Here is a 27495-nt window from a genome sequence, read left to right on the forward strand (position 1 = left end):
TGACAAATAAGTTACCAATCATATTTAACTAGTATTAATAAATTAACTTATATTACAGAGGTGGAACAAAATAAGTGGCTTATACACTTCCAGGCTCAAAGATGGCATGTGTGCAATTAAATTCATAGATTCATGTGGAAGTTAATATTTTAAATATACAATTTTGAATAGAGAAATATTAAATGATTTAAATACCTGAAATCATACGTTAAAACTACGTCCGCCAGCAGGTGGCGCCAAGTCACTGATTGAATCATTCATTCAATTGATTCATTCGAACGGCTGATTCATTCAGGTCTTTATGAACCGAGGAACACTTTAATCCCTGAGCATCCGTCTCTCACGTGGCACTATTTACTGATCAGCTGGACCAGACTCTGCCGAAGGTCATTGAGGTCAAAGATCTTGACGTCGAGGATCTGAGCGACCCTCTGCACCTCGTTCTCGGCGCGCTCGCGATCCTCCAGCGCAGACGCCAGGTTCTGTTCGGCGTTCTGCACGCGCCGCTCCAACTCAACGTTACGCATCTCCAGCTCCTGAAACACATTCACACACAATGAATGCAATAAACTCTTAGTGTCAATTAAACAAAGAAGTTGCATATTGAAGTGTTGCATGAGGAAGAAATGATTTTAAGAGTTTATTTGCAAAAACAGATAAAAAAAGATGTTTTTTTATTATGCAATCATGTTTTTATTGTGTCGTATTGTGTCAATTAGCTGTAATTTTTTTGTTATTTTTTAGCCTAATTTAATAACCCATGAGTTATCCGGGTTTTTTTTTTAGCAAATTAACTCTTTAAATATAAAAGTTAACATGATTAGCAATAGTTTTTACGAGATCTTTTAAATTATTTGTAATTTTTTATATTTACTCCTGTAGATTATTTTTGTAATAATTTAACTTATTCCAGAGGTGTCAAGCAATGAAGTACAAATACTTCGTTACATTACTTAAGTATAAATTTTGGGTATCTATACTTTACTTGAGTAATTATGTTTCAGCCGACTTTTTACTTCTACTCCTTTCATTTTCACACAAGTATCTGTACTTTCTACTCATTACATTTTAAAAATAGGTTCATTACTGCTATTTCATTTCGGCTTGTTTTCATTTGTCATCATTAAAATTAAAACTATCCAGATAAATCGCGCCATCCGGATGCAGTGAATTTGATTGTGGTTGGATGAGAAGTATAAACAGATACCATTCCGACACCCTATTGGTTTGTATGCGATTCATCGCACCTGCACATGACACAAATCACATCACACTCCAGCCAGGAAATAGACAGTTTTGGGTTCGTTTATGAAAAAATATATTTCTTAAAAAAGAAGGGTTGGGTATGGAACCGGTATCCGATCGCCTCAGAGTCAGTCCCCTTAAATTTTATATGAGACCGCTCCGCCTTTCAGCGCACTCTTCAACCCGCAGACCGCGAGCGGAGCAGCGCATGCGCACTTAAACACAAACAGAGGACACAAGGTGTGTGTTTATCGATAGATTGTTAGAATATCAGTATCTGGGCAGTGCTTTGTCATAAATAAAGTTAAAAAAGGTCACGAGTCGGTTTCCAATCTACTGTAAAGTTTTCGCTCATCACACCACAGCTGTTTCCTCCAGCGACAATCTAGCCCTTAACACATATGAAGGAACACATACTTTAATTACACGTATTTAAATATACTTAATTTAATCATACGTACTTTATACATAGCCTACACTACTGTGCAAAAGTCTTAGGCACAGTGTTAGTATTTTCACCCAAAAGAATGGTGTTTGGTCAGTTATTTATATATTTTTCTGTAGTGTGTCAGTATAAAATATCAGTTTACATTTCCAAACATTCATTTTGCCGTTGTCAGACTGCTTGTGCATTCAAAACCGCACTAGATTATTATTAAAATTAATGGCAAACTGATATTTCCTACTGACACACTGCAGCAAAAGATATCAATAACTGGCTTAAAACCCTTTTTTGGGGTGAAAATACTAATGTGCCTAAGACTGTTGCACAGTACTCTACTTTACAAACGACTGTTGCTACTTTATAAAGAATGAGCATACAGTCATTCACAGAACTGATTAAAGACAGCATTCATTTAACTAAATATCAGAGTGAGTGGCAGAGATACAGTAGAAACATTATGTGTGCTTTTGTATTAAATAATGACCCAGATTGTGAAATACATTTATTAGCCTTAGATTAAGGGAAGCACAACTTGGGAAATGAGAGCATCCAAGGTGAAAGCTATGGATTTATTTTAAATATTTGTAATGTTCTTTAATATTATCCATAGTTCTTTTTTTAAAGTATCGGTTCAGGCACCGTTTAGGCGCCGGTACCGTTTTAAAAGTATCGAAAAGGCACTGGACCCTACTTAAAAGTTATTATTTCTCACTGGCTCATTTAACAACTGGGTGCTTTCTCTTCATCCTCCACAAATTAAGCTACTGTAGGTAGTTCGGTAGCGAGATGTTTTAATAAATTATCGTTTGCGATTGACGACGCGATTGACAATGTTGTGATAAGTAGGCTATACCAACTTTGTAACTCGTTACCGCCCGAACACTGAACATAGCAGACGTATGTACCGAATACAGGAAGCTTTCAATCAAGAAGGTATCAGGATTATGAGTTATTTTTCATTTTTAGTTTTTGATTAAACACTTGGATTAATCATTCATTTTGACAGCACTAATGTTTACTGTAAATAGACATCCATACAAGAGTAATTGTTACTAAACCTGCACTAATGTTCTTGTCCATTAACCTCGCAGATTCCTGCAGCTAAACTTGGATGTACATTTACATTCCATTAAAGGTTATTGATGACATGCCTCTGAAGTTTGACTTTTTGCACCCTAACAATACTTATAGGCAACTAGTCATCATATCTAGTTCTTTAATGTATTTGCATTGTATTAAAGTGCGTTCATTTTCAATGGGCATATATGCTGCTGAAACAGATAGCCTAGTGCATCCCAAATTTTTCAACATGAACATTTTAATATAACATTATAGTCATGGCCTATGGCCTTTAGAAAAATGTGTTTTTGAGGAGGTGGGGTAGTGCACAATAGGCCCCTGTAGCGCGGCCTAAGTTTTGTTCTTAATGGATTTTTTTCCCCCCTTACATTACTTTTACTTTTATACTTTAAGTAGTTTTTTAAACCAGTACTTTTACACTTTTACTTGAGTAAAAAGCTTGAGTTGATACTTCAACCTCTACAAAAGTCTTTTTAAACCCTAGTATCTATACTTCTACTTGAGTAATGAATGTGAATACTTTTGACACCACTGACTTATTCAAATAGTAATTTAATGTAAAATATTCAAATTAAGCAATAACAGCGATAACAGTCAATCTTTCTACAGCTCCGATTTTGTTTTCCTTCATCTTTTAGTGTTTCTAAAATTTATTTGACTTTTACACAACAGTCATTAAAGTTAGAGTTTAATGTTACAGAAAAGCATGTCGATTTGTAATTATCAAAAATATAAAACATCATTAATTTGTTTTATTTAATAATAATAATAATAATAATAATGCATTAATTATAAATGAATTAACTGAATTGTTATTATCGAGTTGAACTGCATCAGAATTTATAAAGTGAAATAATCATTAAAATACATTTTTAAGTTAATGTTATTTTAATTAAATCATCTAAAAGAACAACTCTGTATAAAATGTAGTTTTTAAGCGAAATTCTTAATATATATAAAAAATCTCATATTAAAATATAAATATTTTTTGTAAAAAAAAAAGAATTATCTTATAATAATAATAATAATGTAAATGTTAAAAAAATGTGCAATAATATTATTTATGCCATTTCAGTGATGCATTAAATGTAATTATTAATAGTTCAGAATTGTAGTAATTTATAGGTGTAAAGCATGCACCTGCAGTCTGTGAATGGCTTCTTCTCTCTCCTGCTTCAGCTCGTGGAAGTTGGACTTCTTACTCTGGAGAATACGGATCTCCTGAAATGCAATGATGTGCAGAAGCATATAATCCAGCGAGGCCTCACTGTGTTTAGTGTCTCAGACGCAGGAGTTTGAGGAGATGATTGCAGTAGTGTGTGTGTGTGTGTGTGTGTGTGTGTGTGCGCCCTCACCTCGTCCTTTGCCTTCAGCAGGTTCTCCAGCTCCTCCAGGGACTGAGTGAGCTCGTCTTTCAGCATGTCACTGGGTCCCTGAGCGCCGTGAGCCTCCAGATCCGTCACCTACAGACACACAATAACTCGTCTGTCAGAGCCATCGTTACACTGATGATGCCTGCAATTAACAGAGCACGCTCACATACACATCTGCCATGCGCAAAAGTCCTTAAAATACAACCGATTTGATTAATATTACCCCAACAATATGTCAAATCATTTAGATGACTTACAGCAGAACACAGACAATTTTGGGCCAAAATATTGTAGTTTGATTGCACACATGATCTTTCACATGAACAACACATTAAAAATAATAATAAAAAATTAAAATTAACGAGGATCAACATAAAAAATATGTTGATCCTCGTGATTCGATCTAGTCGAGATCAAATTCCAAAATGATTCTTCAATTTGAAAGCTAAATTATTATTGAAATGTAAATAAAGAAAATATTATTAATAAAATATTATGACTGTTTTAATCAATAAAATAATGAAAAAGAAAACATTAGTAAAAATCATGTAATTTTATTAAATTCTTAATTATTTTAATTAATATTAATTATTTTTAATTATACATATATAAAAAATACACACTTTTTCAAAATTAAAAATGTAAACAAAATAAATATAACCACAGGAAAATATATTAATCTTTTACATAACAGATATTTATGCTTAAGTGAGATGTTACAGAAACACATTTCTTGAAGCCTAAATATTATTCAAATATATTTGTAAAATATTCATATGATTAAATTATTATTGTAATTATTAATAAAAACAAATGTAAAAATGCTAGAAAAATTTAAAACCCCCTCAACTCTACTGCTATATTTCTCCATCTCTAAACAATTGTTACTATATGTTTAATATTATATATATATATATATATTGCCATCCCGACTAATAATAATAATAATAATAAATAATTAATTTAACCAATCAATTATTATTAAATATTTTTTAATATTATTGAATTACTATTTTAGATATTATTAAAATTATTTTATGTAAAATAAAAACAAAAACTAAACAGTTATGAATCCACTGTATGCCACATCTGTTTCTTTTTGTGGAAACCTTGATACTTTTAATTTTTCAGAAAGAACTAATAATAATATTACTAATAATAAATGAAGTCTTTTTTCCTTGTGTGCACTGACAAATCAAAGTGGAAGCAAAAATAAAATGAATAAAGTGAGTAATGATGCTTTTTTTCCTTCATCAAGCTCTGATGACTATCAAATATTTCTCAGTGCCATCTTTCACTTTATCTGTCCGCAGTAAACGCAGTGCACACTCACACACTCTCTCTCTCACACACACACACACACACACACACACGCTCGCTCAGGAGAAAGCGGAGCAGCTCCTAAAGGTCTCTGGCACTCGGAGGACCTTAAGAGAGACTGGAATATTTTTAACCATGTAAAGTGCAAAAAAGTTTCTCCCCGGTGATATTTCAGTTCTCCTAACTAGGCCATAGAAAGTAGGATATTGCTGTCCCACAAATCCCCCCACATCCCTCTCTCTCTCTCTCTCGCTCTCTCTTCTCCTCTCGAGTCCCGTGAGACATGAACCATTTTCCAGCACCTGGTCCCCTTCTCTGAGCTCAGAGACGCAGAGAGATCCACGGACATCAGCACTTCTGCATGTTTTAACTTGATCCCTGCTTTCCTCCTTAAATCCCTCTAATTGATCAAGCAGGTCAATTAAATAGTTTTTAAAAAACTTTTTATTTTTAATATATATATATATATATATATATATACAGTACAGACCAAAAGTTTGGACACACCTTCTCATTCAAAGAGTTTTCTTTATTTTCATGACTATGAAAATTGTAGATTCACACTGAAGGCATCAAAACTATGAATTAACACATGTGGAATTATATATGGAATTATATACATAACAAAAAAGTGTGAAACAACTGAAAATATTTCATATTGTAGGTTCTTCAAAGTAGCCACCTTTGGCTTTGATTACTGCTTTGCACACTCTTGGCTTTCTCTTGATGAGCTTCAAGAGGTAGTCACCTGAAATGGTCTTCCAACAGTCTTGAAGGAGTTCCCCGAGAGATGCTTAGCACTTGTTGGCCCTTTTGCCTTCTGTCTGCGGTCCAGCTCACCCCTAAACCATCTCGATTGGGTTCAGGTCCGGTGACTGTGGAGGCCAGGTCATCTGGCGCAGCACCCCATCACTCTCCTTCTTGGTCAAATAGCCCTTGATGCCTTCAGTGTGACTCTACAATTTTCATAGTCATGAAAATAAAGAAAACTCTTTGAATGAGAAGGTGTGTCCAAACTTTTGGTCTGTACTGTATATACATATATATATATATATATATATATATATATATATATATATATATATATATATATATATATATATATATATATATATATATTTTTTATTATTGATAAAATAATTTCATGCAAAACATATATTCAATAATTCTATATTATTAGTAAAATAACATGTAATAAAAAAATAAAGTAACCATAAAAAAAGCATAAGAGGTAATAAAAAAAAAAAAAAAAAACAATGAAAGAAGTAAAATGTAATAAGCGAATCAAACAATGTTTCAATGCATTTCGAGTAAATAATGTGAAATAAGCATAACTAAATTTTTGCATTTTTGTGGACCTCTTTTAGTCTATTATAAATTCATGTTTCAATTCTATGTTTAAAGGAAAACCATTTATTTCACACTATCAACTAGCAGCCAATACTGCAACACTTTTATATATTTACACATAATAAATATGTATCATATCAGTCTTATTTTGGATTTGTGTGCATTAACTTTGTCCTGTTGCTCCAAAACATTATTATAGTTAACTAAAACATTTTATTATAGTTATAATTTTAAAAATAAAATAAAATAAAATTACTTGATATTAAATAAACATACATAATAAAAAATAATGCAACATTTTCAATTTTTATCAGTTTAACTGATTTAAGTACTAAAATAACCAAAACCAAATAAACTAAAATAAAAAATAAAATTACTTAAAATAAACATTAACTGAAATAAAATAAAAACGTAAACTTGTTTTATTTCAGCTGGTTGCCAATGCAACATTTCTCATTTTTACTTGAAGTAACCAAAACATATCAATTAAAATTAATAAAAGCTATTTTTATATTAAAAATGAACTAAAACTTTAATTAAAATTAATGTGATCTAATTCAAAATATGAACAAAAACTATAGTAGTATATCACTGCTTCAGAACAGAGCTGCAGATAAACAACCAAGACTTTCTCTGAATGAATCTTTGTGAATCTGTTGATTTGTTTTCTTTTTCATCCTGTTCCACATCGTATAGTGTGTATATTTTCACCTGATCTCGTAACCGGTCCGTCTCCTCCTGATATGCCGCCAGCTGTTTCTTCCACTGTTCCACGTTAGCGTTAGCCTCATGTAGCGCTGCCACCAGTTTAGCGTTACTGTCCTGTAAGCTGAAGAGCTCGGCCTCCAGATTGATCTCACAGATCGAGCTGAAACACACACAATCCAGCGATTCTGCCCACTTTCCCTTGCAACTTCACTCAATACTGTTCAATCTCTTAATGCAAGCATGCACACTCTTAAAAATAAAGGTGCTTCACAGTGATGTCAAAGAAGAACGCTTTCTGTCTAAATGGTTCCATAAAGAACCTTTAACATCTGTTTAACAGAAGCTTGTTTGTGGCGAAAGAAGGTTCTTCAGATTCCAGAAAGCTAAGAAAGAGATGGTTCTTGTGGAACCAAAAACACTTCTTCTATGGCATCGCTTGAAGAACATTTTGAGCACTTTTAGAGTTCTTTTTAAGAGCGTTACATCAATCAGATAATCTTAGCATGTGAAAATTCCCTGCATTTATTTATGTACAGTATATTATGTACAAGGGGGACATTTAAGGGGTTAAACAAGAGCAAAATAGAAACCAAAAATGAATAATCTAATTAATGTTTATTAAATTCAAAATGATCACATAAATAATGTGCGTTCCCAGGTGTCAAAGGTCATTTATTTATTTTTTTGTTAATTTAAATAAAGCTGAAATAAAATAAAATATAAATATTTGTATGACTGGTTGCATGAAAGACTATACATTTATTCTTCTTTTAGCACCGTCCGATGTTCATTCATGTTTATTTCTGGCTTCAATTAAAAATCATTGCTTTGTTTAATGATTTCAGCTCTTCAAAACTGATTCAGCCGAACCAAAAATGCATAAATGTCGATGAAATTTGGTGCCAAGATGCAAGTGTGCTGGAGGCGGTTGCTATGCAGTTGCTAAAGTGTTGCTACAACAACTCACATGTAATTGTTTGTGCTCAGAAAGCTGAATTTAGGGGCATTTCATAGGCTCTTTCATGCAGGAAAGGCCCATTATAGTGTGATAAATGGCTGTTACACTCTTCCTCAGCCAATATTTCCCGACAAATGTGTGAAGGTGGCTGTGCAGTCGGACGTCTTACCCCTCTGAGAGCATCTTCTTGATGCGCTCCTTCTCTGAGGACAGAGTGATGTCAGCGCTCTGGCTCCGGAAGAGTTTGTCCTCCGGTCCGTTCACACACATCACTGGAGGAGACTGCAGCTCTTCAGACAAGTCCTACAACACACACACACACACACACACACACACAGTTATCAGATGAACCCAGACACACACTGACAACTCAGTCTCCATCAGACTTCAAGGTAAATCCTTTAAACTAAAAAAAAATAACACTATATTTGCAGTCATAGAAATGAATAATCCATGCCATCCGTGTGTCCCAGTAAATACTACTGAACTTAGTCCTATTATTCAACAAATGACTGCTTTTTTGCACATATTGCGAACTAAATACTCTTATTTTAAAATGTTTTTCATCATGAAAGAAATCCTGTCACAGGATACTAATATTGTTATAACTGGAAGAGTGCATTGCAATGCCAATGTGTGCCAATTCTAAATATTAGCATTGCTTATAGTGTATAAAACATGAAATAATTACAGTACAAATTCACCACAAGTAGCAGAATTCTATCATTACATATAAAGCAGCAATAAACCAGTTTTCAGTTGTCATTGTTAACCATTATTTCCACTTGGTCATTGTACTGCATCACTCACAGCCAGGTGTGAAATATGACTGGTTTCTGGTGAAGGTCTCGTGTGAAAGTGACCTGATTTAGCTCCTGCAGTGGCAGATGATGCTCCAGGGTTGACTGGGAGTCGGCTGATTGTGGAGTGGTGTGTGTGTGTGTGTTAGAGCGTGATGAAGCACAAACCCCCTTTACTTCATCAACAGCAGCGGTGTATATTCCCACATAACCCTGAATCACACCGCGGCGCTCATTCTGACGTGTGCGGGAGAGGGTCATACTCACCTGAGAGAACTGAAGGCATCCCGATTGAAAGCAGTGAGAGAAAACCATAAGAGATACAGTCATTCCCGTCATTTTACATGCTGCTCACACACTTCTACAAATCTACCTGCCATCTTTTAGACAAGGAACATGTCAAGCAAAAAGATTCAAAACTAGATCAAATGTGTGCGAGTCAGAATGTTATAGTGGTTTAGGGCAAATGTAACACTTGAAAATATAATAGCTAATTTATCTCAAATAAATATATCATTGCTTTAATGCTTATAAACAGTACTTAATATATAAAAAAGACGCAATCTTTTAATAATCAAAAAAATTCTTATTTCATAGCTATTACAGTGAAAGCCTACAAACATGAGATTAAAATCAATGTTATCAAAACTTCAGATTGCAGAAGAAATACAGGACATTCAAAATTGACTAACTTTAATGCCTCATAAATTCTCTCAGTCAGTGTGTGAGATTAACAACCGTACTGTATTTGCAGCTCTTGAATTGTCTCGTTCTCATAATAGGAAGACTAAACTATGAATGAGTAACTCTTAAATCTTTGACGACAGTCCAAATCAAGCCTAAAAGCCCAGATTTCAGGCGTCACTCTGGATTATAAGCAAACTGAGTGTGAATGCAACAATGTTTAAAGGGTTAGTTCACCCAAAAATGAAAACTAACCCACGTTTACTCAGCCTCAAGGCATCCCTTCTTCTTTCAGACAAATCCAATCAGAGTTGCTTTTGTCAGGGTGTTTTTGTTCAACAGTCAAAAAGTTGTCAAATAAAGCGTTTTTGTAAAAAAAAAAATCCATATTTGAAACAATTTCAAACTTCCTCTATCCAACGGCAGATGACGCAGGACTTAGGCACAGTAGTGCTTGCACAACCTGTTTATGTGTTGTATAAGTATGCAAAATAAATGATGTCACACCTGAGGTGCTGCGATGCTGAGAGCTGCGGTGCTCAGCTCCATCTTGTCCTGTGATTTCTCTCTGGCCAGACGCGCAGCATCCTTCACCTCTTTAAAACGCTCAGCAAACTGCAACAAAAACACACACTGCTGTATTATAGAAGAGATGATGCAAGTATTTGCATTCATGTCTGTGTAAACTATATTATGTTTGTTTTTTCCACCTTCTTAATTTTATCTAAAAGCATTTGCATTCATGTACTTGCACAGAGACAATGCATTGTGTAATTTCTCAATTAATGCCATTAAAAAGGTCACATATCATGACTTTTTCCGTGTTTAAGTGATATAAAAGGGTCCCCGGTGCATCAGTCCAACCCAGGAAATGTGAAAAAGAACAAACAAGTACATTTTTTATTAAGCCTTTCTCTGCAAGCCAGTGAAAAAAAGCCAAATCAGATTTCACTCCCCCCCTTGACATAGAAATATAATAATAACAGATCTCCTTTAAAGACATTTGTGTCCTGACGTTCGCACCTGGTGCAGCTGCTGCTCCGTCGCGAATCCGAGGCCATAGACGGTGTTCGCTCTGCTGTCCGCCCACTGACCGAACTTCTGAGATGTCTTAGTGAACGTCATGTTGTGGCTGATTATGCTGTTGATGATCGCCTGACAAAAGAGAGGACATCAAGCACAGAAAATTCTGAATAAGCACCCATGTAAAAGAACACAAAACCAGAATATTAATTGTGAAACAATTAAATAGTTGACGGTACCCTATGTCTTCCATGGTAGGAGAAAAGTCAATGGCTATCATCAACTGTCTGGTTACAAACATTCTTTAAAATACCATTTTTTGTGTTTAACAGAAGAAAGAAACTCCTCCAGATTTGGAACAACATGAAATTGAGTAAAACATGATAACTTACATTTTTGGATGGACTGTCCCTTTAAGTTAAAATAAAAAAATCATAAAATCATGTAACCCTTACACAACAAGTGCAAGAATACCAGAAAGGTTTGTTTTGCAAATATCCGCAAAGCACTGTTTACATGGAGCCAAACATAAAGATTATTCCCACCTCAACAGGACGATTTAGAACCATTACAGCTCAAAAACATCTATTTTTAACCACAACATCTGACCCCAAATAGACCAAGGAGCGATACTGTAAACATTATTTATGCAAGTTTATGCAAACTGCTGTTATTATGTTGTGCTGTTTGGGACAGTATTTGAAGATATTGCAGTTTTACAGCTGCACTGGACTCGTGACAGTGAGGTCATCCTGAATCCAAATGTGGGTCAGTTCGAGGTGTTGGATGAAGCCGAGACTCTCCAGTAATCCAGCAACAACTGAGATTTACAGGCTTCGCTGAGAACAATCTGCTCCATTCATGAGTTTAATATGAACGCTGATATCATAGTGCGAGAAGATAAAGACGAAACGGGCAACAGATCAGAGGTGAAGTTAAATACCAATGCATGAGATGTGTTTGTTTACGGGATAAATACACCGAGGGATTTCATTGAAGACTAGAGGAATGATGCTGAAAATTCACAGAAATAAATTACATTTTATAATACATTCATCGAAAAAGCAGCTATTTGAAATTGTAATAATATTTCACAATATTACTGTATTTTTCATCAGACTGAAGGAATCTCTCTGGATCATATTCATGAGTATCAAGATACAAAACAGCTCTATATTCCTTAGCCAAACAAATGCCTGGGATATGATTGTGCATCTTTTCATTTTCAGACTCACTGAGAAGTTTCTGCTTCTGATAAACATCCAAATAACACAGCCATGAACCACAGTGTACTGCATTCACAGAGCAATATTAAAAAAGCTAAACATTTGGAATGTGTGTGTGTTCGTCATTCAACCAATCGGAAGTTTCCTCAGAAACACAAACACTGCTGCTCAAAAGTTTGGGGAATTTATTAATAAAGGATGCATTGAATTGATCAAAAGTGACAGCAAAAAGATTTATAATGTTACAAAAGATTTCGATTTCAAATAAAAAGCTGTTCTTTTGAACTTTCTGTGCAACAAAGTATCATGTAAAATAAAAATGCATCACTGTTTCCACAAAATATTGTGCAGCAAAATGGTTCTCTTACGAGAGCTCTCTCGTACTGCGTCTTAGCTAAGACGCTACGGGAAAAGTTTCTTTTCACGAAATACTGAAGCAAAAAATTATCCTTAATTTTGTATTTTTGTAAAGCGCATTTGCAGCAGTACACAGCCATAGGCGAGACGGCTCGTTGCTCATTGGCTTGCTCTGCGGCAACTGCACAGCCTATCGAGCGCAGGCTGATGCAACAAAACGGCTTCCCGCCAAAACGGGTGTGGCTCAACCTATAAAAGGAGCTCGAAAAGGCTGACTCACCTGAATTTTCATCTCTTCAGCGAAGCTCACGCATCGCTGGATCACGAGGAAGCAAGCGCCGTCTGGAAGAGCATATCAGCAGGACGAGCCATCCTGAAGCCGCTGGCACCGCCGCCTTCCACTGCCGTTCCTGCTGCGCTATCCGGCGCCCATATCCTTTACAATCCTTGTTCTGTAATATTCTGTGTGTGTGTTCGCCCTGCAATGCACATTCACAAAAGAGCTGCGTCTTTTTAAAGATGCCTTCGTGCGGCTCGTGCAGAACCCCGCTCAGCGAAGGAGATCGTCACGTCATCTGCGTCTCCTGTCTGGGTGAAGACCATGCAGCGCTCGCTGATGGCGGATGCCCTCATTGCGAGTTGATGCCTATGGTGACTCTGAGGACTCGCCTGGCATCCTTCTCGAAGCCTGCATCATCCGCTGCGCCGCAGCGCCGTAAGAAGCGCCGCTCGCAGCGCCTACAAGAACCGCCTCCAGCTCGGCCGAGCTCGCCGGTTCCCTCCGCTTCGCCGGTCTCCCCTGCATCGCTTCCCGATGCTCAGCGTCCGCTGCTTGCCGACGCGTCATCGGAGGAAGTGGATCTCAGGCCCGTGTCGGAGGAAGAAGACACGTGCTCTCTGCTTGCTTCGGGCAGTGAGGGTTGGGTGAGCTCCGTGGATCTCGCGCCCGCTGCTCAGAGGCCCAGCAGACGGGGGGATATCGATAAGGAGCTGATGCGTGTACTCTCGTTGGCCGCGGCGAGCCTCGGCCTCGAGTGGTCTGCACCAGCGCCCCCTTCACGTTCCCGGCTGGATGGTAGCTATCTTCCGGATGAGCGCTCTTCCTCAAGCTCAAAACACGCCCCTTTTCTTCCTGAGCTTCACGAAGAAGTGGCGAAGGCTTGGGACGCTCCATTCTCGACGAGAATCCGCTCATCTGTTTCGTCAGCATTCTCCACACTGGACGGTGCTAAGAACATAGGCTACCTGTCACTTCCGCCGGTGGAACAGGCTATAGCAGCGCACCTTTGCCCGCCCTCTGCTGGACGGCGGACTAAGGCGGCGTTGCCATCCAAAGCCTGCCGCATGACGTCATCGCTGCTCGCACGGATATTCTCTGCTGCTGGGCAGGCTGCGTCTGCGTTACACACCATGGCGACGCTACAGATTTTCCAGGGCGATCTTCTCCGCAAGCTGGATGAGATGGGACCTGAAGCGATCTGTCTCGCGGATCTGAGGAGTGCTTCGGATCTCTCCCTCCGCGCTACTAAGTCCGCTGCACAGGCCATGGGACAGGTTATGGCTTCCGCTACGGTGGCTGAGAGGCATTTGTGGCTGACGCTTTCTGACATCAAGGAGTCTGAGCGCTCTGCGTTTCTTGACGCTCCGCTAACTCCTGCCGGCCTCTTTGGATCTTCCGTCAACGAGTTTGTGGAGAGATTCGCCGAGGACCAGAAAGCTTCACAGGCGTTCAAGCACTTCTTGCCGAAGCGCTCCAGTTCTGCAGCTAGCCGCTCTAGACCGGCCCCACAGAGCTCTCAGTCACGCCCACCGCCTCCTGCTGCGCCATCACGACAGCGTCAGCAACGCAGCTCGGGACCCCGTTCTTGCTCTTAGAGCCGTCGCCCCGCGCTGCGGGAGCCGCGGCAGAGGATTGCGGTGAAGCCAGAAGCCCCGAAAGCATCCTAGCACTGCTGGGAAAGCGCCGGTGTTCGAGTTCCGCTGCGGCCGATCTCTCACCCAAGCGCGCCGCTGTTGCAGTTCCAAGAGTTGTGACTGCCTCAGTGTCTTCTGCAATGCGCAAGCCTGCACGAGTGCCCGCTTGCCTGCACACAAAAGCCGTTATCACGGCTACCCAGATGTTTCACAAAAAGAGTGCTTTTTCTGGTGTTCCGGCCACGGCCGATGGTGCTATAAATGTTGTGACGATGCCCACTCCTCAGTGCCCATCTCCACATGTAAGCACAGCCCTACACACAGGGCCTGCGCCCATAATGTCGACTCAAGTCGGTCGCGCACACTACATAGTAAACGTGCCCACCCCTCAGTGCCCACAATTACTATGTCACACGCGTCATGTGGTTTCTGTAAAAACGAAACCCGTGCACGCTCGTCCGGCCACGGCCGATGGTGCTTTAAATGCAGTGACGATGCCCACTACCCAGTGCCCATCCCCGCATGTAAGCACAGCCCTGCACACAGGGCTAGCGCACATAAGATCGACACAGATCGGTCGAGCGCGCCGCATAGTAAACGTGCCCACTTCCCAGTGCCCACATACACTATGTCACTTACGGCGCGGGGCTTCTGTAAAAACGAGGCCCGTGCACGTACAATCTGCACAGGCAGACGGCGAGTTGAAAGTGGTAAAAGTGCACACATGCAGCTCACGGTTACTCGCAGATATATCGAGTCCCACGGGACCCGCTCAGCCTCCCTCCAGTGGGTTAAGCGCCGGAACGGGGTCGAGGATGAGCGATCTGCTCGCTGTGATCAGCGCGCTCCCCGCCTCAGATGCGCAGCACACTCGAGCGCCGCCGTTGCCCAGTCAACAGAGCGCGTGTCGCATCCAGCCCTTAGCCATTCATGCAGATGCATGGTCAGCGCTTCCAGGGGTTTCGGATTGGGTGCTAGGCATTATAAAGAGAGGCTACTCGCTACAGTTTTCTCGACGCCCACCGCGCTTTTCAGCGCGCGTCGAAACTACGGTCAAAACAGAAGTAGCACACATACTTCGGGCCGAAATATCAAAACTGTTGAGCAAAGGGGCTGTAGAGCCTGTGTCTCAAGCTCAAAGCGAGGGGGGGCTGTACAGCAGATACTTTCTGGTGCCCAAGAGAGACGGGGGTCTCAGGCCCATACTGGATCTAAGACAGCTGAACAAGGCATTGATGAAACGCAGTTTCAAAATGCTCACGACCAGGAAGCTCCTCGCGCAGATTCGCAGAGGGGACTGGTTCATGTCAATAGATCTGAAGGACGCGTATTTTCAAATACAGATAGCGTCAAACCACAGGCGGTTTTTGAGATTCGCCTTCGAGGGCCAGGCATACCAGTTTGCAGTCCTGCCATTCGGCTTGTCCGTAGCTCCTCGTACGTTTACGAGGTGCATGGATGCAGCGCTCGCTCCTCTCAGACTCAGAGGCATACGAGTGCTGAATTATTTGGACGACTGGCTGGTTCTGGGATGATCACGAGCGGAGCTCGTGGACCACAGGGCCGTTTTACTCGATCACCTCGAGAAGCTCGGCCTCAGTGTCAATTGGGCGAAGAGTTCGCTGAACCCCAGTCAGACGATCCTGTTTCTGGGTATAGTTCTGAACTCGTGTTCCATGACGGCGCGACTGTCACCACAGCGCACGATGGGCATTCAGCGCGCAGCGAGTTCTTTCCGCTGCTGCGCGACTGTGTCGCTCAAACACTGTCAAAAGATGCTGGGTCTCATGGCCTCAGCATCTCCGGTTCTGCGGCTGGGCCTGCTCCGCATGCGCCCCCTGCAGTTCTGGCTGAAGGCTCGGGTGCGGCGCAGAGCGTGGGCGTCTGGCCGGCTGCATTTCAAGGTCGATCAGAGCTGTGTTGCGGCTCTAGCACCTTGGACAGCGAACGGCTGGTACCGATCAGGTGTAAGCCTGGGGACTTCCCTGAGTGTGAAAATGGTGTCGACGGACGCCTCCACTTCGGGATGGGGAGCGCTGCTCGAAGGCAGACCGTCCTTTGGCCTATGGTCAGAACGGGAAAAGCTCCATCATATCAACTGCCTGGAAATGCTGGCAGTGGAGAACGCGCTGACACGCTTTTGTCCCCATATCAAGGATCACCACGTCGTAGTCCGTTCGGACAACATGTCCGTGGTGTCCTACATAAATCGCCAGGGCGGTCTCGGGTCCCGAAACCTGTGCAGGCTGACGGAATGCCTCCTGATTTGGGCTCAACGCAACGTGCGCTCGCTGAGAGCAGTGCATGTGCCTGGACTGCAGAATCTGGGTCCAGACAGGCTGTCCAGAGGCAATGTCCCTACGGGCGAATGGCCTCTACACCCGCAAACAGTCCGGCTGTTGTGGGAGAGATTTGGCATGGCGGAGGTGGACCTCTTTGCGTCCCACGAAAACGCTCACTGCCCCGCGTTCTTTTCCAAGAACGAAAGCACGCTGTCACGGAAATGGCCGTGCTGCCCGCTTTATGCGTTCCCTCCCGTCTCCCTCCTTCCGCAGGTGATAGAACGGGTGAGAGAAACGAGATGTTCAATACTGCTTGTGGCACCTCTTTGGAAGAACCAACCATGGTTCCCAGATTTGATGCAATTAGCAGATGTCGCCCCATGGCCGGTACCGTTGAGGAGAGATCTCCTCTCGCAGGCCAAGGGCTCGATTTGGCACCCTCAACCGGAGTTGTGGTCCCTCCATGTATGGGCACTCAACGGTTACCCGCTGATCTCGCAGTGGGAGTGCTAAATACCATCACTTAGGCTAGAGCTCCGTCGACACGACGTCTGTATGCCTCGAAGTGGTCGGTGTTCTCCAGCTGGTGCACAGCTCTAGGTTATTCACCCCTTAGTTGTGAGGTGACGGAGGTTCTCTCCTTCCTACAGGAGCTGTTGGATAAGGGCAGAGCCCCATCCATGCTCAAAGTTTATGTGGCGGCCATCGCGGCGTTTTCTGAAACCGCGTCCGTTCAGTCAATAGGAAGGAACGATTTAGTCATCCGGTTCCTCAGAGGAGCTAGGAGGCTGAATCCTCCCAGACCTCCGTCAGTCCCTATGTGGGACCTCGCGGCGGTTTTGGAGGCCTTGAAGGGTCCCCCTTTTGAGCCTATCCAATCGGTTAGCCTTCAGCATCTGTCGTTCAAGACAGTATTCTTGTTGGCTCTCGCTTCTGTGAAGCGTGTGGGTGATTTGCACGCGCTCTCGGTGAGCCAGTCGTGCTTGGAATTTGGGCCCAATGACTCAAGGGTCATACTCAAACCTAGGCACGGTTATGTGCCGAAATCCCTCAACACACCGTTTCGGGCTCAGGTTATTGCCCTGTCTGCCCTGCCGGTGTCAGGGGAGGATGGAGACTCGAGTCTTCTTTGCCCTGTCAGGGTTTTAAGAGCTTATGTGTCTCGCTCTGCTGCCTTTCGGCAGACGGAGCAGCTATTTGTCTCGTTCGGTGGACGTTCCAAGGGAATGGCTGTTTCGAGACAGACTCTATCCAGATGGATAGTTGACGCCATAGCGTTAGCTTACGCTTCCAGGGGCCTTCAGTGCCCGTTGGGCGTCAGAGCACACTCCACAAGAGGCGTCGCCTCGTCGTGGGCGTGGTCTACTGGGATCTCCTTGCAGGATATATGTATGGCGGCGGGTTGGGCCTCGCCGTCTACATTTATCAGGTTCTATAACCTGGAGGTTCCCACCTTGCAAGCAAGGCTGCTGTCGGTATAGAAGAATCGGGGCCCTGAGGGGAATTCTGAGTTCATGAGCGATATGCGCTGCCGACTGTTATATGGGCAGTATTGCGTAAGACCCGCATTGCCACATTGGTCAGGCCTTGCCTCGGCTGTGTGATGTCATATTGCCGCATCTACGGATGCTGCTAGATATGGGACGGAGGGCTTTCCCCCTTTTCTGTCCCGGACTCTCTGTGAGTCCCTCAGGTGACTGTGCACTGTAAATCCTGGGCGTTGCTTCAGGTTTATTGGTGTGTGATCCCTGCGCGCACGGCGTTTTACATCGGGTTCCCGTAGCATCTTAGCTAAGACATAGTACGAGAGAGCTCTCGTAAGAGAACGTACTCGGTTACTAAACGTAACCTCGGTTGTCTCTAGAAGAGCGAACGAGTACTGCGTTCTCTGCCGTGCGTACGATTCACTCTGGTTCGCTTCGGCGATTAAATAAATCAGGTGAGTCAGCCTTTTCGAGCTCCTTTTATAGGTTGAGCCACACCCGTTTCGGCGGGAAGTGGCAAGAAGGGCGCGAAGCTTATTGGTCTGATGTTGCATCAGCCTGCGCTCGATAGGCTGTGCAGTTGCCGCAGAACAAGCCAATGAGCGAACGAGCCGTCTCGCCTATGGCTGTGTACTGCTGCAAATGCGCTTTACAAAAATACAAAATTAAGGATAATTTTTTGCTTCAGTATTTCGTGAAAAGAGACTTTTCCCGTAGCGTCTTAGCTAAGACGCAGTACGAGAGAGCTCTTCTAGAGAGAACCGAGGTTACGTTTAGTAACCGAGTACGTTTTCAACATCAATGATAATCAGAAATTGTTCTTATATATCAGCATATTATTCTGATTTCTGAAGATCATGTGACTGAAGAAATTATGCTGAAAATACAGCTGCACATCACAGAAATAAATTACATTTTAACAGATATTCATGTAGAAGGCTGTTATTTTGAATTGTAATAATATTTCACAATATTACTGTTTACATTGGAATTTTAATTAAATACATTTAGCTATGGAGAAACTTTTTGCAAAAAAAGACTTTCAAAAATATTTTTTTCTTCGATTATTTCAAACCTCTAGAAGCCCATTTTCTCTGTGGAATACAAACAAAGGTAATGTAATCGCACATTTTTATCTCAAATCTTGCAATTCTATATCTGACTTTTTTCCCTTACTATTCTGAGTTTATATTTTTCTTTCTTTCTCTCTCGACAGATTAACAACAAAAAAAAAATTCAACTTTTTGTCTCACAATTCTAACTTTTTCACAATTGGGAGTTCATCTCAAAATTTATATAAATATAGTTCTACAAATTTGCAATTCTGAGAAGAAAAGAAAAAAACTATGAGATATATGTTCAAAACTGCGAGACATAAACTCAATTCTGAGTTTATTTCTCACAATTCTATGTTTATGGAACTGTGAGATAAAGTTGCAATGACCTTTAATTTTTTTTTAATATCTTTTACCCTGTGTCAGAAACCAGCCTCTATATGAACCTGAACAAGCTGTCACTTCACTTGTCAATCAGATGCAGTCTAAGTGGGCAGAGCTTGACCAGAACAATCTTCAAACTGTCTCTTTGAGATTATGTCAGTGACTCTCGTCTGTGAGCTGCTGTTTCAGTGTCTCCGGTCGAGCGGTTAGACAGCTCTGATTCGCTCCATCATCGAGTATCGATTATCCCAACAGGATGCAAGTCATGCAGCTCTGCACCGATGCATGGCTTTTCCTGCACTCAGTGCTCTGATATCTGGTGTTGAGCTCTTAACCTTCACTCCAGTGTAAATCCTCTTGCGGGGAGTATATCGTTCAGCTCATATGACATGGACTCAATAATCAGCATCTGAAAGCTTGTAGCTGACAGAGATGGATTTCCTGGCATGTTGCACTGATGAGAACCACGAGAGGCTTTCTGCAAAACCTACGGAGTGAGGTCTGTGCAACATGAGAACAGTAGCACATGCACTAAATAGCATGATGACACACATTTATAAAATGAGCAATAACCCACCAAAGCACACTAAGTGCAATACAGTTTCACACTATGCAATGCACTCCATTAAATTTCCATTTCAAGTGTGAATAAAAATTAATTGACATCACCTACAACCTTCCACTTGACTCAATTATTGTAAAAAGTTTCAAATGTCAAAATAGTATTCAGCAGTATCATCACACTATTTTCTTAATTATAGAACTGGATTGAGCTGAATAATAACTTCTGCAGAGCATTACACCTGAAACTGAATCTGTTTCAATGTTATTTAGTATCACTGAGATTCTATTAGTTTTTAATCATATCTTGATCATTTTTTATTTTTTTATAAAAATAAGATTTTATATATAAAATAATATATTCATAATTTATTTTCTCTCTCTCTCTCTCTCTCTCTATATATATATATAATTTAAATGAGAACTTGCTAAATTCATTTTTTTTTAAATAAATTACATTTATTTTATTTTAATGAACACTTTTTTTATGGTTTTAATTTTAGGTAATTAAAATAACCCTGGTTTGTTTCAGAATTAATAACCTTTGCAACACTCTGAATTATGACACTATTTTTTATCAGTAAAGCAGCTACAGAAGACACTGAATTTGTTTCATAATTGATGAATTTTACAAAATCAAGGCTTATTAATTTATGCAAAGTTGCTCTGAAACAATCCGTATTATAATTAAATAATACAAAAGGTCTCATACACTATATGCATCAATGTAAATGTTGCTTACTCTGTATCTAATTATTTGATTATAATGCAAGATAAAGAGATGATTTCCGACAGGCCAGATTTGAGCAGTAGAGCGCAGAAGCCGATGGCTCACCTTGGTCCCGCACACGCTGATGATGCGGCAGGCGTGTCTGCTGGCGTCGTAGAAGAAGGAGACGGTGACCGCGTGCTTGCTGGCCGGGATCCAGTTGCGTTTGGTGGCGGGATCGATCTGGAACACATGAGCTCGAGTGCTGAAGATGGGCTGCTCCCTGCGACACACACACACACACACACACACACACACACAGAAAACAACACGACTGAATTCAGCTCAGACTCACAGTCATAACTCAAACTCAGAAATCTGGCACTTAAAACGTACACCTAGAAATACACAAAGATTCAGAAATAATGATAAACACAAAAAAAACTTGATAATAAAAAGATATATTTCAGATTCCGCACTGTAGGCCTATTTTTTTTTTCAAAAAGTGTGAATTTACTATGATTATCACATTAATCATAATTCAATAATATATCAGTTAAATACTATTTTTACATATATATATATATATATATATACCGGTATACATACACGCACACACACGGTTGTTATTAATAATATTATTCAAATGTATATATATATATTTTTTTTTTTTTGGCACATTTTTGTACACACACACAGCATAAAATTTTTTTTTTTAAATACATAGCTAATTCATATTGAAAAAAAAGGATATCACAAACTTTTATTTTGGCTGCGATTAATCGCAATTAATCGTTTGACAGCACTAGAAAAAACATTATTAAACATCAAAAACATTATTTAACATATAATATATTGAATATACAGCAGTTAAAAACTTGACCAGATCATTGTGTGGAACAATCAGGAAGAGAATCTGGAAGGATTTGATTTCAGAAATGTAAAATGAAATAATCTAATGCAATGCATCAGGAGCAGGAAGAGCAGAAAGATGATCCTCTTCCTATCTTGCCCTTTCCAGAAATGAACACGGATATGACTATTACCATCCACATCTCATCTGTCAGTCACATTACGAGCTGCTGCATCCGTGGCTCATAAATCTAACGTCTGCTGGCGGTTTTGCCCTCTGACTCATCTGAGAATATGAATACTGGCATGAACGATGTCTAAAAGCAGTGTTTGAGGTTTGTGTGTGTGACCACAGAAGAAGTTGAAACAGTCTTGGAGCTCATTTGAGGAAAGCCTTCATTATTCTCCCGTCAGCGTGTCATTTATTACAGAAGAGCCGTGAGTCATGAGTGAACGCTGATTTTATGATTGTATGAAATACACGCTGAGAGCAGACGTGAGGAATGAAGTCAGCACGAACCGATGCATTCAGCCCCAGACTCAAACCGTGAGCTCCTGCAGACGAACACGTCTTTCTTTCACTGAGCTCTCACGTCACAGGCCTCTGAATCTAACTAAATATGAAATATATCTGGCTATTTTGAGCATTATTCTCCCCACTTACTTTTTCTCTTTTCAAAAACTTTTGAGGGGGAATTTTGAGCAATAATGCTGTATAATAAATGCATAAATTAATTTTTTAACACTTTTTTTTTTTTAGCACATTTAGTAACAAATTTGCTATTATACACTACATATTAGAGGCCACCCTGCTCTCTAGATATAAAATTCACCATCAGTCATTGAAAAAAACAATTCAGTTCACAAACATATATATATATTTTTAACTGTATGAATTTCTACATTAAATACAAAAAATAAAAAATTTAAAGGAGTCTCTTCTGCTCACCAAGGTTGCATTTATTTGACCAAAAATACATTAAACATTTTGAAATATTACTACAATGTAAAACAGCTGTTTTGTGTGAATCTGTGTTAAAGTGTAATGTATTTCTGTGATGCGCAGCTGTATTTTCAGCATCATTCCTCCAGTCTTCAGTGTCACATGATCTTCAGAAATCATGAAAATATGATGATTCACTGCTTGAGAAACATCTCTGATTATTATCAATGTTGAAAACAGTTGTGCTGCACAATAATTTTGTGAAAACTGTGATACATTTTATTTTTCAGGATTCACAGATGAATAGAAAGTTCAAAAGAACAGCATTTATTAAATATAAATATCCATCTATCATTTTCATATATATAAAATAAATTCCAAAGCAAATGAAAAATAAAAAGATATTTAATACAACATTATAGTATAGTAGTATAGTAAATATAGTAGAACCGTGTAGTTAATTAGTTCATTTTTGATCACTTAATTGTATTAAATTTTATCTATCATACATAAAATTTGTCTGGATTTGTATTGATCAGGCTTTGAATCTTAATTAAAAACTCATTTTTTTAATGATAATAAACCTCTCATTGTATATCATGAATATTGTTGCTCTTTGATTACTAGCTTTTGTTCCTATATTGTAAGTTGCTTTGAATAAAAGCATTTAAATATCATAAAAAAAGCACTGTTTGAGAATTATTTGCATTTAAATATTCAACACAGACTCTGGTGATTTTAGCTTGATCACTGAAGTATCGGTCTATTGCTTCTGCATGTCTACAGATGTTTCAACCCATAACCAACACACACACACACACACACACACACACACACACACACACACACACACACACACACACACATACTCCAAACCAGCAGCTCACTTTCCTCGTCTTGGTCTTCTGGAAGCCACCTCGCTTCTTATAGCCTGGCCTGAATTCCCAGAATTCCATGGGGTAAGTCTCCCGGCTTCCCTCGTCACAGATCCGGCTGTGATCAGTGCAGTTCCTTCATCTGAGCTGATTGTGAGGCGCTCATTAACTGTAAACTATCCAGCGCTAGAGATCGCCCGCCGCTAATGAACTGCACCGAGAGCCAGATCAACCTCAACCAAACACCAGAGCGACCCTCACGACTCAGACCTTCAATACGATTTGCATCGCTTCAGCAAATGTGTTGCAGACTGAACCGACAGTTTCTTACACATTTCTGCTCATATCATCATAAATAAATGAATATAATAAATCTTGAGTATTATTGTAATACACTATGCTACTGTTAATTTTTTTGAGTCTAACATTTTTAAATACATTTAATACTTTTATTCATTTAAATTGCATTAAATTAATCAAGTGAGAGTAAGGACATTTAGAATGTTGCAAAAGATTTCTCTTTCAAATAAATTGCTTTCTTTCGAACTTTCTATTCATCTGAGAATACTGTAAAATAAAATCTATCACTGTTTCCACAAAAATATCGGGCAGCACAACTGTGTTCAACATTGATAATAATCAGAAATGTTTCTTGAGCAGCAAATCAGCATATTAGAATGATTTCTGAAGGATCGTGTGACACTGACGACTGGAGGAATGATGCTGAAAATACAGCAATTATTTACATTTTAACATATTTACATAGAAAACTGTTCATTTAAATTTTAATAATATATCACAATTTTACTGTATTTGTAATCAAATAAATGCAGCCTTGATAAGCAGAAAGATATTTCTTTAAAAAAAAAGTATGTTACCAAACCCAAACTGTATAAACACGCTTTAACCATCACCTCAATTCCTGTTGAACAGATTCAGTAAATATTATGATTCACCTGACATCACATAAAGCCAATAAAATGGTTCTAAATGCAACTTCATATTAACCTTGCAGCAATGTAGCTGATTAGAAAAATAAATCGGTGTTAACCAGAAGTAACCTCGGCGCTGTCTCGAAACACAAGTCTAACCGCCAAGAGAACTTTAGCTGTTCACTGTTATATTCTACACTGGAGTGTGTGTGTGTGTGTGTGTGTTTAGAGATCACTGAACCCTCAAGATGTCCATTTGCATTTCAGCTCTAATTGCCTTTTTCCAGAATTGTTTATGCAACGAAGCAATTACTAGGAAACTAATCTTCTACTACATCTTTCTTCTAGATGTAGTATATACAGAAAGACACTAAATCACTACATAATCTTTCCCTGTGCTTAACGAGCATGGAGATATGATTTCATATATGATTTCGACAAGACAAAAGCTGTGTGTTTGTAAGAAACAAATACATCAAGATGTTTTTTTAACTTAAATAATCCACAACCCATAATTTAAAATAATTTATAACCCATAATTTCCAAATTAAAGTTGTCTCTCACATCAAAATCCAGCCACATATTTGTTTAGAGATTTTTGGCTTGTAAACGGTGCTCAATCTGTGCAGATTTCTCTCCTGATTCAGACCAGAACACTTTTTCAATGGAGGAAGCGTTATTATGCACTAGTATTTGAGTTAAATAAACTTAATGCTGGATTTGTTTCATCTTTTGTCTTCTCCAGATGTCCACTGATGGACTGGAGTGCTGTGGATTATTGTGATGTTTTTATCAGCTGTTTGGACTCTCATTCTGACGGCACCCATTCACTGCAGAACATCCATTGATGAGACACTGATGCAATGCTACATTTCTATAAATCAGATGAAGAAACAAACTCATCTAGATCTTGAATACTCTGCAAATTTTCACAAATGTTAATTTTTGGGTGAACTAAATTTCTTTAAAACAAAGAGGGATCATTTGAAGGACAATCCAGTTTGAATGTAGAAATTCGGCCAGGCGTATTCTGACCTGACAGCATCACACCTTACTGCTGCTGAACTAATTAACTGCAGCATCACTACTCTACTGATTTAACCCATTATAGGCCTCCTGAAGGCCAAAACAGCTTTATAATCATCCATAAAGCATCCAGCACACTGAGATAGACACAGAGCATATAACTGTACAGTCGTCATGGCAACTAAAAAAAGCACAATAATGCTGGCTGTTTCATAAACAATATCCCACGACCTTTTTTCATGTTGTATGTCATTTTTACAAGGGATTAATACAGTATGAGAAAAAAAAATCTCCTTTCATCTATACAGTCATAATTCCTGCATAATGTGTCTCACTAAGAGCAGGATAAATGGGTCATCAGGTGCTTTGTCCACTTTACAAAGTGATTTTTATAAGTGCAGTTGCAACAATCTGTATTATATAATGCACTATAAAAATAAAGATTTATTAAATTATTAATTTGATAAAATCTACTAATTAAAAATAAGGGGCTGCCAGGAGATTCTTTAAAATTGTTGTTAGCAATCACATTAAAAATGGATCAATGAATCCGATGTGGCCTAAATATCGGTGTATTTATTAAAAACACCTCAGTCGAGGGTCTTAGGATCTGATAAAGAGATTAAATCACGACTTACCTCTCTCTGTGCAACGAAAACATTCTTACTGGACAGATGAGGGTCTTTTTCTGCCATTAGAAATGAAAGAAAGAAAGCATAAAAAGATGAATCCACCCCACAGATACAGTTTAAATATGCATTGGAAGTATTGAGAAAATTAATGGCATATTTAGGTCAAGGTTGTAGCTGATTGTTGCCTTCTTGATCATGAAATAATCTAATTAAGCAAAACCTTAAAAAATATGACTAAATATAAATTATGCAAATAATAATTAAATATAGCTATTCATTATTTTTATTTAATAATATGTGTTTATGCGTTTATTTATTGTTAATTATAAATAATTAAGAAATACAAAGAAATGTATTTGACAAACATGTCCGTGAACTTGATTGTCTACATCAAGATCTAGATGTTAAATGCATGCAAAGTGTGTTTCTGGTCACCATGCACTTAAACCACCTTTAAATAACTAAATATTCTCTTCGAAGCATATTAACAGTTTTCAGATAGCCTAATGACATCTGACGTCTTTATTGTAGCACACCTGCAGTATTTTACTCTTTTTAAGTTCTGGCTTCATTTTCGCTTTAGTTAAAGTCTTTTAAGTTCTTATGAATGAGAACAGAGACTCTTACCCCATGTCGTGTAAACACACAGGATGTCAAACTCTTGTTCCTGTTCTGGAGCAACGGTTTACAGCCTGTATGATCTACAGGATCTATGGGTTCGGTAATCCGCGTCTGGAGTCTTTCTATAAAGTGAACATGGCATAAATGTGCATTCAGACCGCGAATGCAACAGCAGCAGCCGCAGAAACTGGACGCGATGACCGGGTCAGCTCCTCTTTTCCCCGCGTTTGTCTTCGCTGTGGTTCAGTAAGAGCGCGGACTCGCGGGAAAGCCCGTCGGCTGTCACGTTCCGCGTTCTGATTCTTCCCGCTGCGACTTTGATGACGCGCCGCGACTGTTACTTTGTAACCACTTTGGCTTTGATGTCCCGCCGCTCTGTTCGCGAGCGCTGCCGCTGGCGTGGTTTTGAAGAGACTCACGCGCGCCGTCCAGCGGACAGAAGCGGAGCTGCAGCATCATTGCGGCGCCTCTCGTCCTCTAGTGATTAGAGAGCGAAGATCCGTTCATCATTACAGACATTTGTGCTGCTGATGTAACTCTAGAGACACTACAAACCTTCCTTTCTTACAAAAGGCAGTAAAACAATTACGTTATCATACTTGTTGGACATATTTTGATTTCAAAATAAATTTGTCACATATGTTGAGAGATGTCAT

At 39.6% G+C, this 27495-nt stretch overlaps 1 protein-coding gene across 1 annotated transcript; it reads right to left on the reverse strand.

Moving 5' to 3' along the window:
• Positions 1 to 93: 93 nt before the first annotated feature.
• On the reverse strand, positions 94 to 27241 carry LOC132095978 (homer protein homolog 3-like). The gene is made up of 10 exons (XM_059501085.1): positions 26846 to 27241; positions 26225 to 26274; positions 21085 to 21241; positions 10987 to 11118; positions 10471 to 10578; positions 8649 to 8782; positions 7525 to 7681; positions 4126 to 4233; positions 3911 to 3991; positions 94 to 536 (listed from the first exon to the last, which is right to left on the reverse strand). Exons 2-10 carry the CDS (start codon positions 26245 to 26247, stop codon positions 351 to 353), a joined length of 1086 nt encoding a protein of 361 aa, XP_059357068.1. The 5' UTR covers positions 26248 to 26274; positions 26846 to 27241; the 3' UTR covers positions 94 to 350.
• Positions 27242 to 27495: the final 254 nt, after the last annotated feature.

Source organism: Carassius carassius, chromosome 20 (genome assembly GCF_963082965.1).
Source record: "Carassius carassius chromosome 20, fCarCar2.1, whole genome shotgun sequence".
Taxonomy (NCBI): domain Eukaryota; kingdom Metazoa; phylum Chordata; class Actinopteri; order Cypriniformes; family Cyprinidae; genus Carassius; species Carassius carassius.